The sequence below is a fragment of the Ananas comosus genome, linkage group 16 (assembly GCF_001540865.1).
Source record: "Ananas comosus cultivar F153 linkage group 16, ASM154086v1, whole genome shotgun sequence".
NCBI lineage: Eukaryota > Viridiplantae > Streptophyta > Magnoliopsida > Poales > Bromeliaceae > Ananas > Ananas comosus.
The window spans coordinates 6928417-6946980 of NC_033636.1; the positions used below are offsets into that span (position 1 = coordinate 6928417).

Here is an 18564-nt window from a genome sequence, read left to right on the forward strand (position 1 = left end):
GCAGCGCCGCGTCCTTCCCATCATGCGGTGGGCCATGGCAGGGACCGGGGAAGCCAAGACTAAAAAATTTATGAATAATTTTTCTTTTAAAAAAAGTCATAAACGAACAGACCGTTTATTTTAAATTTTTAATAATTTATGAATAATTCGTGAATAATTTGTGAATTAACTACCAAACCATAAGACTCCTTTTGAACTGAAGATAAGTTGGCTCGCAAACAGCCATCTAAATTGTCAAATTGCGAGCCCTACGCTATCGCCACGCTTTGGTCAGACCAGTCCAACCAGTACAAAGCCCGGAACTCCATTCGCCCCCACTCCCTCTTCCTCCTCATCTCCCCCTCTTCCTCTTCCTCTCCCCCAACCATCTCCGCTCCTCCCCCGTCTTTCCCTCGCTCGCACGGCGGAGCTCCAACGATGGGCGGCGGCGGCGGCGGCGGCGACGCGGCGCGGATGCTCGCAGTGGGCCTCGTGTGGGGCGCCACCAACGCCGCCATGCGCCGCGGCGCGCTCGTCTGGGACCGCAAGCTCCGCCGCCGCCGCAGCGCCGCCGCCGCCGCCGACGCCGACGACGGCAACTCCGGCGGAGGGCTCCTCAGCCTCCTCCTCGGCGCGGCGCGGCGGTGGATCGAGCTCCTGATAACGTGGCAGTACTCGGCGCCGCTCCTCCTCAACCTCTCCGCCTCCGCCGCCTTCTTCCACCTCCTCGGCGGCGCCCCCATCTCCGTAGCCGTCCCCGTCACCAACGCCACCACCTTCGCCGCCACCGCCGCCGCCGCCGCCGTCCTCGGCGAGGAGGTGCGCCTCGCCCCCGCCGCCCTCGGCACGGCGCTCATCGTCCTCGGCGTCTGGATCTGCATCCCCTGAAGGTGATCCAACACTCTCTCGCTTGTAGGGCTTTTTTTTTTTTATTTTGGTAGAGATGTGTAGAGCTTACACGAAACATAGCACATTTCGAATTAGGTATCTGAATTTTTAAAATTTTGATTTTCCTTCTTAATTGAATAGTTTTCTTAAAGTAAGATGTACGAAGTTTGGAAGTAAAAATTTTTGACAAAATCCATTCAAAATATTATAGACACTCTAAGAATAGGTAGTAAATTTAAAATTTTTTAAAAGGTTCGGATATTTATTTCAAAATATGCTGTAGTTTAGGTAAGATCTATATATTTTTATTCATGTGTTCTAGTTAATCAGGGAAATTTTGTGGAGTGGATCTGAAATGTTTTTAGGATATGTGCCATGGAAAAAAAAAAAAAGGAGAGGAAGAAGAGGCTTCTTTTGCCTTGTATCTCTTAGGGGCAATTGCTTCTATACCCTTCATGAGTTTTCAACTTTCACATTTGCTCCTCAAATTGCTTGTTATCAAATCTATGTTTGTCTGATTCGAAATTCTTTCAAATAAACCCTCAAAGTGGGGGTATATAAGAGAAACATAGAAACTTTAGATCGGTACATTTCAAACAAAGGGTAAATATGAAACTCAGTATACATAGGCAATTATCTCTGACTCTTATTCGCTCTTTTCTCCATTGTTTAGCGTACTATAGAAAAGTTTTCTCTTTTCTTTATTGTTTGATGTATTACAGGAAACTTTGCATCTAAAACTGATTTGTGTTCTTGTAATTTTCCATTTGACACATCTTTTGACAACAATGTGCGTCGTGGGATTACTGTCATCTATTTTTCTATTTACCGACCCAATAGAATTAGAGGAAAGTTTTGACACGGATCTGATTTTATCTAGAATAGTTATAGAATGTATAACTAGTTAGGGTATTATGCTAGAATTCAGCTTGAAGCTTTATGTTTGGTTGTGTGAAGTATACTTAATAATTTTCATTTCTAACGAGAGGATAAATTCATTCCACAACTTAATTAATTTTCTCATTCTCTATGTGATAAAGAGATCTTATACATCATTTTGGATTGAGATAAGAGATTGTGTTTTAGTTGTCTTACGTGCATGATCATGACCATTGTCGCTTTAGCCATTCGAGGACTAACCAGATTTATGATGTTATTGGAGTGATAGCTACAGAGTTGCTAGAAAGACCCTCTTTGGATAATTTTAAATTCTAAAAACAAAGTTCAAGAAGATGGTACTTCTTGGAAAAGACTCGCTTGAAATGTAAGTTTTCTGACTCTGGAGAAGGTAAAGGTCTAGGCTTGAAGTTCTTCGGAGCTGTTTATGTTGATTACTGGTGAAATTTGGGGCAGAGATTGGATGTTTATGATGATCTTGTTAGTACAGCAGTATGAGAGGAGGAATCTGCGAGCTATTTTGTTTGCTGCAGAAGATTTTGCCGGATATTTAGAAATGCAGCAGAAATGAGGATAAGGTAGTGTTACCCTCAATAGCTGATTAAACTTAGCTTTTTCTAACATTTTGACAAGTTCAGAAGAAAAAACCAATTAATATTAGGATTTGGTGATTGATTGATTGATTGGCTTGGATCATTCATGTAGTTCACCTCTGGGGGCTTGGCTTAGTTATAATACAAGTTACTGGGCAAAATAGAACAACATAAAATATGAAAGATTGGGAGATGACCAATGAATTACTTAATTCTTAGTTTATTCCAAGGAGGAAGAGGTGAAAGATTAATAGGAGTTTGGGAAACATAAAGGAAACTATGTTTCTTCCATTGACAAACACTTGACAAAAGTACAAAGTAGAGAGCAATTACATGCAGTGTTACTACTGAATTTGGACCCAAATGGCCTTGCTGGGCACGCCGCTGACTACCACAAACACCAGATAGTACCCAGGCGGTGCGAGCTCTGCCGTGGGCGGTGCGGTCACGGAGATCTGGCACTCGTCCAGGCCGATGACGAAGTTCTGTATCTCTAGTATGAGCAGTCGCTGATTCATAGAGAACCCATGTGTCGTGAACGGCGGCGCATACATTGTCACCATCACATCTTGCTGCTCCGTCAGCTGCTCTGGCAGGCGGAAGTTGAACGTAAAGGTTTCGCCATACTGCATCCCGCCGGACACCGACTCCTCATTGATCTCCGGCCGGTTTGCAGTCAGCTGCTCGTCCAGATATGGCGGGTAGAACCGCTCCACCCGCACCTCCGTCGGGAACTCGGCCGTGAAATTGTAACGATCATTAGCGTTGCTGCCTCCGACCAACACGGTGGCGTCCGGCAGCACCGCGCTGCTCGAGTGGTACATGCGCGGGATGTTCGTCGCGGCAAGTGCGCGGAAGCGTGACGCTCTGGGCTTCTTCGGGCTGTAGAGCAGCGGGGAGAGGACGGGGTCGTGGCCGAACCACCAGCCGGCGCAGCCCTTGGAGGCACCGTTGATGATAAGCACGTCAGCGGTCGGGAGCAGGAGCATGTCGCCCATCGTGCGGCCCACCGGCATCTGCTCTATGGCCCACTGGGCTTTTGGGTCCGTGATGCTGATGCGGCCGCAGCTCTTTAGAGCCGGCGGGTAGATGTGCTTGTCGCCCAAGGCAAAGGCGTCCTTCTGCGCGCCACCGCACACAAGGACCTGCGAAATTGTTAGCGAAACAAATATTGAGTGCCTGTTTCGCTCGCTTGCTTCTTTGTCGTAGCCATAAAACTACGTGACTTAGATGAAAAAATACCCGCGCCTGGACGGGCTTTTTGCCGGCTTTACGCAGATCGAGGGGGAGGAGCGCGGACATGCCGGAGGCCGGGTAGTTGCGAGCCCCGCCGGGGAGCGTGGGCAGCTTGCGTACGACGGCCCAGGTGCGGGGGTCGAGGATGACGGCGCGGTCGTTGGCGAAGACGAACAGGTTGCCGTCGGGGGCGAGGTGGACGAAGGGGTACAGGTTGTTCTCCATATTGTCGGTGGTGTCCCGCAGGAACTGGAAGTTGGTCGCTTTGGTGTTCTGCTTCCCGGCCTCGGGGACTAACTCCAGGCTGAAGCTGCGGCGGCCACCGAGCACAACAAAGCTGCCGTCCGGCAGGATTTGCTGGGTCCCATACCTGCACGCATGCACGCACGCACGCACGCATGACGTACTTTCGATGTAAGAAAAATGCTGTGAACCACTCATCATTATTGTCCCAAATCTCGGGGACTTTGATTCGCGGAGTCTAACCCATTACTCTTAATTTGTACTTGCAATTGCAGATCAAGAAGCATGTAGCCACATCCTTTTCATACTAATCTTACAAATCTTACAACACTCCTATTTATTAATTCTCAATAGTCTGAAAAAACTGTATAACCCTTTAACTGGATTGAATATAAGATTTTACAGCTAACTTTTGGACATATAAGTAGCATTTTTCTTCTTTTTTTTTTTTTTGAGAGAGAGAGAGAGAGAGAGGTAGCATACTATTCGCTTTGTTTATTTTATTTAGAAATAAACTTGGCTAGAAATGTGAATCAACTAGAATTCGAACTTGAGAACTCGGGTACCAACTATCAAGCCCTTTGAGAAAAAAGTGCATATAACGAAGATAAAGGCAATTTATAAGATGATTTGTGTAGATTTCTTCCGGGAGAAAATTTCAGTGAGGAGCTTCCAACGCCTCATTGAGGAGCCTGTAATTTGCTGTTGCATGTCAGTTTTGCGTCCCTTCAATGAATTGTTGGTTGGATGGGTGTTTTCTAATAGTAAAATCTAAATTCTTCTTTTAAAACTTATAGAGAAAAGAATTATAATTTTTAAATAAAGGCAAAACTGACACGTAACAACGAATCGAATCAGTAAGTTTTTATTGGAGAGTTCTACCGATGAGAGCGTTTAGTGTGCTTAGAGTTTACCATCTGGCTTCGGCGAGTGTGAAGCGGTATTCGACCCAATTGCAAGTCGGGCAGGGGGAGAGGTACCGCACGGCTTTGTCGCCGTCGGCGTAGCCTCCGGTCTGCACGAGGGTGCCGTCTGCCGCGACGGCGCCGGACGAGCACCAGGGGTCTGTCAGCACCTGGATGCAAATTCCAAACTGTGTAAGAAACCAAATTTGCTACTGCAGAGCAAATAATTGTATTAGGTAAAATTGTATAAACACCCAGCCCTTAGAGATATCAACTGATACAGATACTCAAAATTTTATCCGAAGTCGCACCTTAATCAGAATGGAGCGTTTTTACCAAATTCTAGACAGATATAGTTTTGAATACAGAAATAAAAGAAAAAAAAACTGACGGATTCAATTTCGGATATGAATTTTGTTTGTACCTCATTCGAATCGAATCTGAATCTGATCCAAACCGAAATATTTTTATATTATATAAGTATATATACGAATATTTGGTATTATATTTAAATTTGTATTTAAAAAAAAATAGATTTCACTATAATATGTTTTCAAATATGGTAAAGAGAAATTATTGTTTTGGAGTCGGATTTTTTGGTTTGGGTTCGGTTTTCGGGCTTTTGGTCATATTCGGTTTTGAATATGGATTTTTAAAAACCGGTGGGATTCGGATTAGTAATTTTGAAAACCCACTCCGAAAGTCATGCCATTAACATCCCTAAGTATGAGTGGTCTCAACTATAAATTCATTAAAGTAAATAATTAAGTTAAATTCTTCAGTCATACAGTTCTGGCAACTATAAATTTATTAAAGTAAATAATTAAGTTAAATTTTGAAATCAAAGTGCCGTTGACTGACTCGAATCAAACAACTTGAAAGTTTGCGGAGTAAAATCAAAATTCTGAAAGATTTGATTGCCGCTTCAAAGTAGTTTATTGTTTAGATAAGTTTCGTAAAGTTTTATCTAAATTTTTAACGGCTGTACTACTTATTGGCTACTAAGTTATCTAATGTTTTTTGTAAACAATAATTAAAGTTTTTAGTTTAGTGAAATCGTAGATAAATTTAATAAAAATATTTAGTTCTTTTGGAGAAAAATTATTTGATTCTAAAAATATTAAAAGTCATGAAGGAACTCCAAAAAAAAAAAAACTTAAAAAAACAGTAGGGGGACTATTTCAGAATTGCCTGTAGTTGAGACTTGAGAGAGTCGCCGTATATTTTTATCGAAAAAATAAAAATAAAAATAAAAATAAAAATGTATGAAACTTATCTGAGCTTTGATCTATCTGGATTTGACTATCCAACCTTGGAAGTTTTGATTTAACCATACAATCCCAACACTTTGACTTTACAATGTAACTCAATTACTTATTTTAATAAACTTATCATTGTGAAATTTGTATGAAATATACAAACTAAATATGTAAAGATAAACAACATATTTCAATTTTAAAGTCAAAGTATAGTTTTACTTAGGGGTGGCAATCTAGCTCGCTATTTGCGAGCCAATTCATGTTCGGCTCGAAATGAGCTCGAGATTGAATCGTTTATTTAGTAAACGAGCTTAACACGAGCTAAACTTTTCAGCTCGTTTAATAAACAAGCCGAACACAAGCTGGGGTCAGCTCGCTCGTGTTCGGCTCGATAGCAGCTCGAATACATATATTTTATATTTATATAATTTATTTAATTTATATATATATATATATATATATATATATTTTTTTTTTATTATTTGATTTTTAGTAAAATAAATAAAGTCGAGTTCAATTATAAAAGGACTCATTTATGTATAAAATTTCAACTATTAGATGAACGTCTAATGGATAAGATTTTATAAATTTATTATCATTATTATTATTATTATTATATATATATATGCCGTGACTACTATACTATTATGAGTATTGGAGCCCTCGTACTCATAAGTTATTTTCAATGATTGAGCTTCCGAATCGACGATCCACTCCGTTAAATATGATCGAGAATATTTGAAACTTCTAGAAAATAAATTTCGTAAATTTTCGAAATCATAATAAAGTTCATCAAGTGGGCATAAAATGAACGGTCAAAATCGAACGACGTCCTAAAAAAGGATGATCGGATCCTTCAATTCAAGATCAGAGTTATTGATCTTTATCTATGTAGTGAATAGAATTTTCTATCAAAAAATCAATAAATTCCGATTCTTTTACACCGTTAAACTAGCAAGTATTCCATACCGACCGTTAAAAATTATCAAATTTGTGACCTCTTGATCGTAAGGTAAATGATGTCGAAAAAGATTATACATTTGATTTCTAGAAGTTTTAAATACTGTAAATAATTTTAATGGTGTGGACGTCGATTCGGAAGCTCTATCATCGAAAACAACTTATGAGTACGAGTGCGATTGTACTCATAATAGTATAGTAGCTGGACCTATATATATATATAGAGAGAGAGAGAGAGAGAGTAGGGCTAGAATACTTTACAAGTATCACCCAAGTGATACTTGTGTGTTTTTAGCCATTGGATCTACTTTTTGATTACTAATAGTCCTTGGATCAAATACTATTCCACCCAACCACCATCTACCACCACTACCACCATCATCTCAACCTCACATCTCTCCATCCAAAGGCTAAAAACAACACAAGTATCACTTGGGTGATACTTTTACAAGTATTTTAGCTCTACTATATATATATATATATATATATATATAATATATATATATATTATATATATATCAATTTAATTCATTAACTTATTGTTTATTGGCCAGCTCGTAGCTAGCTTGTGTTGTGAGCCGAACACAAGCTGAATTTTTGGCTCGATACTTTAATGAGTCAGTTCGTGTTCCTCGTTTATTAGACGAGCCGGGATCTAGCTCGCTCATATTCGGCTTGTTGATACTCCTAGTTTTATTATTCAAATCAAACAGATTGAAAGGTTAGATAGCAAAATCAAAATTTTAAAAGATTTAAGTAGTTAAATCCAAAATGACCATGGTTTAGATAAATTCCGAAGTGAAAATGAAGTTCGTGAGACTTGAAATTTGGAAACCTTGAGCCTCCGGCTCTCTCCGGTGTTGTAGTCGAACTCGACGGCGTGCGCCCAGCAGTCCAGCGCGCCGTCCTTGCCGTTCGGAATCTCACGGCAGTTGCCCTCCGGCAGGCGCATCAGCGACGGCCCCAACGCCGTCGTGTCGAACATGATGGCCTTGCCGTGCTTCATGATCACGAGGTGCATCGCCGACACCCCCGCGTTCTCGCTCACGATCTCCCACTTCCCCGCGAACCCGGCCCCCTCATCCAGCGGCAGGATCACCGCCTTAGGAGGCGGCACATTGCTGGGCTTACTGGTGTTGTACACAAATGTTAGAATCTAACAAGAGATCTTATTTTCGTACAGTATCACAGTAAGAGATTCTGAGTTTAATTTTTTTAAAAAAATCTCGATTTTACGTGATTTTCTATTAAGATTTTCGTATTATGCGATAAGCATGTGGTCATAGAATCTACATGTATTATGCATAACACTTCTTCTATACCACTCAATATATCGATAAATTTCACCTTGGTCCCTAAGGTACGAAGCGAGTGACATTTTAGCCTTAAATTTTAATTTATTGTACTTTTTAGCTCGAACGTCAAAATTATTACAAAAGTTCCTTATTTGAGCCAAAAAGTACAATAAAATAAAATTTGACAACAAAAGCGTCACTTACCTTATTGTTTGAGAACTCAAAGCGTAACTTATCATCAACATATCTAACAGCTTAAGCTTTTGAAAATGAAAAAAAATCGGCTACAGTCGTACACGGGAGGGGGAGTCAGGCCGTTGTCGTCAGCGGCGACGGGGTCGAGCGGCGGGGCGTCGCCGTCGACCGGCTGAGGGCTGTAGAAGAGGTCGTCGAAGAGAAAGGGCTCAGCGAGGGTGGCCGAGAGGAGGAGGGCGGAGCAAAAGGCGGCGACGCGGAGGCCGGGAGTCGTCGGCGCCATTATTGCTCTTCCCCCCTTATTCCAATTCTTATTCTTATTCTTCTCCTCTTCTCCTTCTTATTCCTCTCTATTTGCCCTAATAGGAGTGGATGGTTATGCATTATACGTGAGGATTTGCTCCGCGTTTAGTGCCCAACGGCTAGTTTAAATATAGCACGGATTTTACAGCCTCGCGCCATGCAGGAGACCACGTCTCCGCTCGTACTTTGCCCTCGTTGTTGCCCATATTTCCCCACCATGCCATTGTGCGCAGGGTGGCAAGTAATTCGGGTTTTGGACCCGGTTTGAAATAAGGCGTTCAGATCCGAACCCGACCGGACTCATTTTAAACCGAAATTTTTTAAGGCTGCGTTTGGCTAGATAACTAAATTTTGAAGAACAACTTTTATTATTTTCGAGAATAAGAAATATTCTAATATAAGCTAGAATAAATTGTAAATTACGTTTGAATGTTATTTATTTGTTCCTAGAGAATATTCTTGATAGTATTTAGATATTTATATTAGAATAAGGTGTTGGAAAGACAAAAATTAAATAAAATGATAAATTCGCCCTTGAATATAATAATCAAATATGATTTAATAAATTAAGTATTAAAATAAATTAATTTACAAATTAAGTATATTTGTATGTTACTTTGAAAATATTAATTTAGTAGTATTCAATTTAAATATTTATTTATTTTTCGAAACTAATTTAAAATATAAATATATAAAATGGAATAGCGCTTATTAAATTAAATTAATCATTCAATCGATTTATTTTAATTTACTAAATTAAATATTAATAAGTCAAAATAGTGTGGCTCCTATAAATAAAAAAATTTTCAAAAAAAATTCCTAGACACATCCAGAAGGGTTAAAGGACAAAATGGTAAACCAACATAGCCCCTAAGTTGTTCCCACTAATTGTCCCATTTGAGGAAAACGGGGTTAACGAGTTGTTCCTGAAACAATCCGTTAAGCCCAGAACAACAAATCCCCCTCTCTTTTTTTTCTGTTTGGGTATTGATGGGGGGATATCCCGCCTTGTTCTAGGATATCCCTCCAACTAAACGCAGCCTAAAATAATTACAAAGGATATATATATTAAATTTGAATTTAAAATTTGAGTATTCAAAATGAAAATACCCTAATCATAAAGCCATTATATATATATCTTTTTAAAATAAACTACTTAAAATTTAGAAAAATTTCAAATACCATCCTTGCGTTTTCACATTTCTCACTTTAGTGTTATGTGGTTTAAAGTGTATCAATTTAGTATATTGTAGTTTTATTTTTATCTTTTTATTATCGATTCCACTAATTTTTTTCGTTAAATCAATGACAAAGTTAAAACTAAAGGGTACTAATTGAAGTGAATATTCGATAAAGTTAGATGGGGTATTTGGAATTTTTTATTTATAATTTAACAAAATATTAACGGAAAAGTTGACGAAAAGATAAATGAAACTATAGGACACTAACTTTATACACTTTAAACCACATGGTATTAAGGTGAGAAAGTGCAAAACCATATGGTAATTTGAAGTTTACCCTAAAATTTAAGAAACAGTACAAAATTTATTTGAGCTGTGAACCACTTTAGCTCAGTTACCCAACTTTTCAAAATTTTTATTTTGATTTTAGTCGGTTCATAATGATACTTTGATATCAAACGTTAAGCTAATTATTTACTTCAATATATTAAAAGTTACAAAACTTACCATTTCGTCTGTTGTCCATCACTTGATTAGCTCAAATCTTAAAGTTTGATGAATAACGATTGAAGCAGTCTCACGTCGAAAACTATTCCCACCAGATTTTTTTGGCCAAGTGATTGTGTATTTCGTTCGGAAAAATTGGAATTAACCACACTTGCATGTTATTTATAGATCTAAATTTGGTTTCGTTTCCTAATTTTACAATCCTTTACTAAGGTACAAATTTATTCATTCATATCCTTCAAAAAAGGTGTATTTGCATGCCTATCCCTTGAAGCGTAAAATTTATACTAGTGATTTGGTGATATCTTTTGATGTTATTAGTATTAAAATTGTTGTGATGTTGTTGATTCGTTTATTAAATTAAAATCTTGGTTGTAAAAACGAAATCTTTTTTTTTTTTTTTTTTTGAGAAAAAGGTAGCATGCTACCCGCTTCATTCATTCAGGATGTGAATTAAGCTACATGGGTGAGGCATCAAAGGCCTCAGAGGTGGCGGGAACAAAGAAAAGACGGATTTACAAGGTACAGTTAAGTCCGCTCTACTGTTAACTAGATCTATCTATAGGTCAGAAATTCCCCCACTGAGCCAGCAGGTGTTTGATCTTATGAGTCCCTCGTAGCGGGTCTGCCTGGGCCTTCAAAAAAATCGATCCGTTCCTAGACTCCCACACCACCCACCAGCAAGCTATAATAGCATTTAAACCGTTACTTGTGGGTTGTGCCCCCTTCCGACCTTTCCAAATATCCCACACCCGGTGTATGTCATCTCCTAAGTCTCGTGGCTGGACATCCTCTATTGACGTCACCAGAAGGAATCTAAAGAATACACACTGCATAAATAGGCGATCAATTGTTTCTAGATCCGACCCGCAAAGCACACAACTTGTATTTCCAAGCCAACCTCTTTTTAACAAGTTATCTACAGTGAGAATTTTCTTCTTAAGCACGAGCCAACAGAAAATCTTCACTTTAAGGGGGGTACGAAGTCTCCATATCTCATAAGTCCTGGCATCCCTTATTCCTCCATCGCTTAACGTAGCATATGTAGAACTCACAGTAAATCGACCATCGGGGTTCCACCGCCAATACACATTGTCCGTTCCTGGACCGGTTCTGTAGCTGGAGATCCTTTCCTTGAGTGCCGCAATGCTTGGGTGTAGTCGTTGAACAGTAGTGTTGGCACTATTTAGAATCTTGTGCGAACACCATTCGTTACCATCGGAGCATTCGCTGATTACTAGATTTTTACGGGGTAAGAAAGGGAGCAGCTCCGAAAAATATGACAGAAGTGTGGTTTCCCCACACCATCGGTCCTCCCAAAAATCAATGCTTTGCCTATTGCCCAATTTATAGGACACTCCCCATTTAAAAATCTCTTTCTGTGCAAGTACCCCCTTCCACCAAAAGGAGAACGGGCTAAAGCTCCGACCCTCCTTGATCTTCTCCTTAGATAGAACAAAACATGGATTAACTTATTCCATTGTAATTCAGGTGCTGTAAAGAATTTCTACTACCATTTGACCAGTAACGCTTGGTTCATCAAAGCCATATCAAGGATACCAAGCCCACCCTTCTTCTTGCTCCTGTAGATGCTCTTCCAAGACACGAGGCACCCCTTGCCAGGCGAGGTGAGGCCACCTTTCCAAAAGAAATCCCGTCGTAATGCCTCGATGCGTTTAACTATCCATTTGGGTGTCTGGAACACTGAAAGATAATATACGGGTAGGTTAGTGAGAACAGCGTTAACTAGAATGAGTTTGCCACCCCGCGACAGAAGTTTCGCTTGCCATCCATTGATTCTACTCTGTATCTTGCCGATGATTCCCCTCCAATCCTCCTTGGACGGGGGTCTGGTCGTCAACGGCAATCCCAAGTACTTGGTGGGTAAACTACCGAGTTTGCATCCGAGTATATGTGCTAGCCTTCTCGCTTTTCCATCTACCCGGCCCATATAAAAAATTTCCGACTTCTCTCTGTTAATCCTCATTCCCGATGCCTATTCGAAAAGTTTCCAAAGAAAAAGGAGGTTTCTCATATATCTCTTCTTGGCCTCACAGAAGAAGAAGGTATCATCTGCAAATTGGATAATGTGAACCCTTGATTCGTCAGAGGGACCGATCCCGCTGATAAGGTTGTTCGTTGATGCTTCGTCCGTTAGCTTGGCAAGGCACTCTGCTATGAGTAGGAAGAGGAAAGGTGATAGAGGGATGCCCTGTCGTAATCCCCTCTTCATCTTAATCCAATTTGTCGGTATGCCATTAACCAAAACTGCGACCTTGGCGCTACAAACACAAAGTTTGATCCAGTTGATCCATTTCGTGTCAAATCCCCACCACTCCAAGGTACGAAATAGGAAAGGCCAGTAGATTTGATCATACGCCTTCTCAAAATCCATTTTTATCCCTACTCCCTCAGTCCCCTGCTTACTCCCCCAACCAAATAATAGGAAAGGCCAGTAAAAACGAAATCTTGGTGTGACAAAATAAAGATGTAGACAATAATAAGAGTAAGGGAAATTATTGTATGCACCTCGTGCATAAGATGTAATTCGGTGTATTCTATGACATGTAAAATGCCTTAATTTGTATTAAAAAATGTCATAAATTTTGAACATCTGTATCTTAGAAATTCAACAGTTCCTTTTCTTTTCTTTTTTTTCTTTTTTACTGTTGATTATGGGGTTTCTTCGATTTTTGAAAATTACAAATTCTTATGTTATTTAGATATTATAGATCATATTAATCCAATTGAATTTTGATTTTGGGATATTAACCATAAAATAATTACTATGATGCATGGCATGTACTTGTACACTAGGTAGAGGTAGGGGTGTCAATGAGCCGGATACGAGCTCATTAAAGTATCGAGTCGAAAAATTCAGCTCGTTAATTGGCTCACGAGTTGGCCAACGAACAATAAGTAAAATAGATTGCATTAGATATGTATACAAAATAAATTTATAAAATCTTATACATTAGACTTTGATCTAATGGTTAAAGCTCTACATATAGATGGGTCTTTTTATAATTGAGCTCCGATTTTTTTTTTTTAGCTAAAAATTAAATAATAAATAAATAAATAAATAAATAAATAAATATATATATATATATATTAAATAAATTATATAAATATAAAATATATGTATTCAAGCTATTATCGAGCTGAACACGAGCGAGCTTACCGCAGCTCGTGTTCAATTCGTTTATTAAACGAGCTGACAAATTTTGCTCGTGTTCAGCTCGTTTACTAAACGAGTGATTCAATCTCGAGCTCATTTCGAGTCAAACACGAGCTGGCTCACGAACAACGAGCTGAATTGTCATCCCTAGGAGGCAACCATTTTTTTAGAGTAAGTTCATTCAAATAAAATTTCACCAAATTTCTTGGTGCCTGTAGACTCGATACTAAAGAATAAGGGTTCTGCTCAGACCAACCCAAACCAAATTCAACAGGGCCAAACAACTTTAAGGAGGCTCAATCCAAATCTAGCTAATACAAAAAGTTTAAATCAATTCAACTTGAACCCAATCTAAATAAAGGTTCAAATCAAACTTTAGGGATAATCAAAATCATGCAAACCGACTTTGTCCGAACTGAAACAGATCAAATATTCAAACCAAGCTAAATTAGTTGAGTCAAATTAATTGACGCATGAGCCAGAATCAAACGACCATAAAGTTGTTAAACTAAACAATGCAAATTTAAATAGCTGCAAAGTCATTAAATTGAATAACTCAACTCTAAATAAACAACCCTGTCGATAAACTAAATATCTTAATCTAATCCGACTGCCATGTCGCTAAACTGAGCACCTCAACTTCAAACCGCTATGTCGTTAAAATGAAGTCCTCAAACCAACTGCTATATTGCTAAATTGAGCACCGTCTCAATTAGATTGTCATGTTTCTAAACTGAGTATCTCAATTTCAAACCGACTGCCATGTCGTTAAACTTAACTCCTCATATCGACCGCCATGTTGTTAAATTGAGCAGCTCAACTTCAAACTGATTGTCATGCCGTTAAACAGAGCACATCAATCTTAAAACAACTGTCGTATCCTTAAATTGAGCATTTCAATTTTAATCAACTGCCAAGCCATTAAACTGAACAAATCAAGTTCAAATCAATTGACTATGAATTCGCTAAACTAAACAAATCAAGTTCAAATTAATCATCCAACAAGTCGATAAATTGAGAAAATCAAAATCAAATCAATCGACCGCCAAATCGCTAGACTGAGCAAAACAAATTTAAATATATCGACCGCCAAATCGCTAACTGAGAAAATCAAGTCCAAATCAATTGACTGCCAAGTCGCTAAACTAAGCAAACCATGTTTAAATCAATAGACTGCCAGGTCACTAAACTGAGCAAATTAAATTCAAATCAATTGACCGTGAAGTTACTAAACTGAGCAAATTAAGTTCAAACACCAATCGATCATCCAGTCACTAAACTAAACAAATCAAGTTCAAAACAATTGATTGCCAAGTCGCTAAACTAAGCAAATTAAATTCAAATCAATCGACCGCCAAGTCGCTAAATTGAGCAAATCAAATTCAAATAAATTGATCACCAAATCGCTAAACTAAGTTCAAATCAATCGACCGTCAAACCGCTAAAGGAGCTAAGTCAAGTTCAAATCAATCGACTGCCAAGTAGTTAAACTGAACAAATTTAAGTTCAAATCAATCGATCGCCAAGTAGCTAAGCTGAGCAAATTAAGTTCAAAGCAATCGATTGCCAAGTCGCTAAAACTGAGAAAATCAAGTTTAAATCACTTGATCGCCAATTTGCTAAAGTGAACAAATTAAGTTCAAATTAATCGACAGCCAAGTTGCAAAATTGAGCAAATCCAGTTCAAATCAATTAACTGCCAATTTGCTAAACTGAGCAAAATTAAGTCCAAATCAAGCGACCGCCAAGTCACTAAACTGAATAAATCTGATCGCCAAGTTGTTAAACTAAGCCGCTCAATTTTGAACGACTACCAAGTCAATAAACTAAGTATTTCACTAATGTATAATAGGGGCATGCTCTTACTTATGCCATGTACTTAAAAATTATATCAATAAAAGTTCGTCTCTATACTAGGTCTCTTTCTATCATTTGTATTAAATTTGGTATTTTAATCGAGAATTTCTCAACACTGCAAGTATGGAGTAATTAATGGCAGATTCTTAAGTCTGCTCCAAGTCATGATCCTACAAACTTAATTCCAAATTAAAACTTAAATAAATTTGATCTCTACCATAAATGACCACTCGTCAGGGACAGATTTGCGGCGGGTCGGGCCTTTTGTGGTGGCGGACACTCTTGTATTTTCTTCTTTATTCTTTATCCATTAAATAAATTAAACTATTGCATTATTTGAAATTGTATTGCAATATTTATAAATATTGTAAACAATTACATATTACACTACTTGACTATATATTTGCACTAGTTGATACGTATAATAAACTATAAAATAGTATAATATTCTGTCAAATAGTGCAAAATGTCTTTTACTTGTGCAACAACTTATTAAGCATTGCAAGACAGTTTCACAAAAATGTAAATTAGACTTAAATAGTGCAAGTTATCTATGATAGAGCTACGTTTTCTTCTATCTTTTCTGTTTCTTCATTTTCTTTTTTTTCTTGTTGTATATTATTTTTGTTTTTGTTTTCACACTGTGAACAAGCGAAATATAGTCAAATTGTGGAGCCTCTTGTGCCGTTGCCACGTCAACGCCTCCGCTTCTTCCTCAGCCACGGCTCCGCCCCCACCAACGATTGCTAAGGGGGCCGTCGGTGGACAACCCCCAAATAAACCACTTAGTGTGCGGCGGTGTGCTGCTGCTGCTGCCGCCGCCCTTATGTGGTGGCAGATTTCGTGGTGACAGTCATCATAAGGACCCTTGCGGGGCTATGCCACTGTCGATGAAGGCGAGGACACGGAGGAGAAAGACCAGGGTGTCAGGGCCTGCCGCGGTTGGCAGTGAGAAAAACATGAGTGATGTAGGCGGGGAGGAGCACTGCAATATGGGAAGGCAGAGGAGGAAGAGACGAAACGAGATAGAGAGAAACATACAAGAGAGGAAAAGGAATAAGAAAATCTTGATCATTTTTTAAAAAGTCAGCTCAAACGTGCAAAATTTAAAAAGACAACCTAATTTTGCTAAATCACAAAATAGTGGACATTTATGCGAAAGGGTCTAATTTACAATTTTATTATCTAGAAACTTAACTTACATATCTAAGGTGTTTGTATATAGTGTGAGTTTATAACATTATAAACATAATTATATATATATATATATATTTTGTAACTCACTATATTTGTAAAGATCTGTATGAAATTAACCTAATTTTTTTCTAGGCTTTCAATTTTATGGGCCCACCCGACCCAAAGTACGGATCGGGTCTGAGACCTGCGAAAAAACGGGTGCCCGATCGAAGAATCGGGTCGGGTTGCTCAGGCCTATCCAGAACTAGGCACATCTATGCTTATATATGCATCTTATCTTATATTAAAGTTTAAATAGCTCAGTTCTAAGATTCAAAAATTTAGAAAAATATGAACTCATAGGTAATAGGTAAAAATGTATGGAGATTCTTAATTTTAGACCATTCTAAAATAGCCCTCTAAACTATAACTTTTTTTTTTTTTTTAAATTGAGACTCTCTCAACTTTTAATTTTTAGAACTAAGTGATAATAGCCAAGAAAAGTGGAAATTTTATCAAATTGATTGATAACTGCATCAAATTTAGCTGTTTAAATTGCTTTACGCCAAATTAAACTAAATTAATAGTTTGAACTGTTTAATAATAAAAAAGTAAGTTAATTAACTATTAATAGCTAATTAAGCTATAAATTTAAGAAAAATTTTAGCTTTTTAACTAAAAGAAACTTAAATAAAAAAAGAGGCTAAATTACTCTTTTGGCCCTCAAACTATGAGGTCCATGACACTTTGGTTCCCAAATTTTAATTTATTATAATTTCTAGCTCAAACTTTCTAAACTATTGTATTTAAGTTCTAGAACATAATTTAGTTGACTAAATATTGATCTGTTGTCAACGTGAAAGTAATATAATAGTGTTGTGATCAATGAGACAATGATAGGATAATAATTAATATGCTCACATTACTTTTGCATCAACTATAAATTGTGGGACTTGATTACAATAATTTATAAAATTCAAGTTAAAAGTTACAATAAATAAAAATTTGAGGACCAAAATATTACGCAACTCATATTTTGAGGACCAAAATTATAATTTAGCTAAAAAGGCTTATAAGCTAACTATGAACTGTTTTGAATTGGCTACCTAACCTTTCAATTTTTTTATTTTACTATCTAACCTTCTAATTTATTTGATTTAAATTAATTAGAGGTACTTCCACTATAAAATTTAAATTAACTACTTATTTTAATAAATTTATAGTTACAAAAATCGTATTAAATAAACTAACTATGAACTGTTTTGAAGTCAAAGTGACGTTGACTAATTTAAATTGATCAAATTGAAAGGTTGGATAGTAAAATTAAAATTTTGAAATATGAATAATCAATTAGTAGCGGTCTATAGTGTAGAAAAGTTATGCACATTTTTTGCTAAAAAAATTTGAAGTTCATGGATCTATTTTAGAATTGCCGATAGTTGAGGGAGTCCATGTACATGTTAAGAGAAATTCTATTTGTACACTTTAAAATATGATGGTGTACATTTTACACCTATAATTTAAAGTTCATAAAATTTCAAATAATTTTTAATAAAATTAAAAAAATTAATATAATAAATAGAAAATTAATAATTTTTGGATGGAGTCTGGCATGAGATAGGACAAAAATTATATGAGTATCGTCCCCAAACTAAAAAGTTTGGGGACGATGCGGATGGGTGCTGCGTGGCCAGCGTGCACCCATCCGCGACCTCTCTGTCTGCATCAGCTTCTCTCTCTCTCTCTCTCTAAAAATTGAGGCCCATGTTTATATATATATTTTTTTTTTTTTTTTTTTTTTTTTTTTTTTTTTTTACCTTGTAGGGTAGAGCGAGGATGGGCGCGCCCGGCCACGCGGCGCCGTGTGGCCCATACAACGGCTATCCATAAAAGGAAGCAGGGACAAAAATTT

The 18564-nt window shown here is 37.8% G+C and overlaps 2 protein-coding genes across 2 annotated transcripts; one reads left to right on the top strand and one right to left on the bottom strand.

Annotated features, from left to right (window-relative positions):
- Nucleotides 238-4255, top strand: LOC109722321 (transmembrane protein 234 homolog). Its single transcript, XM_020250341.1, has 2 exons — nt 238-4007; nt 4112-4255. Exon 1 carries the CDS (start codon nt 418-420, stop codon nt 865-867), a length of 450 nt encoding a protein of 149 aa, XP_020105930.1. The 5' UTR covers nt 238-417; the 3' UTR covers nt 868-4007; nt 4112-4255.
- Nucleotides 2622-8949, bottom strand: LOC109722320 (aldehyde oxidase GLOX1). The gene is made up of 5 exons (XM_020250340.1): nt 8552-8949; nt 7796-8090; nt 4751-4911; nt 3600-3963; nt 2622-3502 (listed from the first exon to the last, which is right to left on the bottom strand). Exons 1-5 carry the CDS (start codon nt 8731-8733, stop codon nt 2702-2704), a joined length of 1803 nt encoding a protein of 600 aa, XP_020105929.1. The 5' UTR covers nt 8734-8949; the 3' UTR covers nt 2622-2701.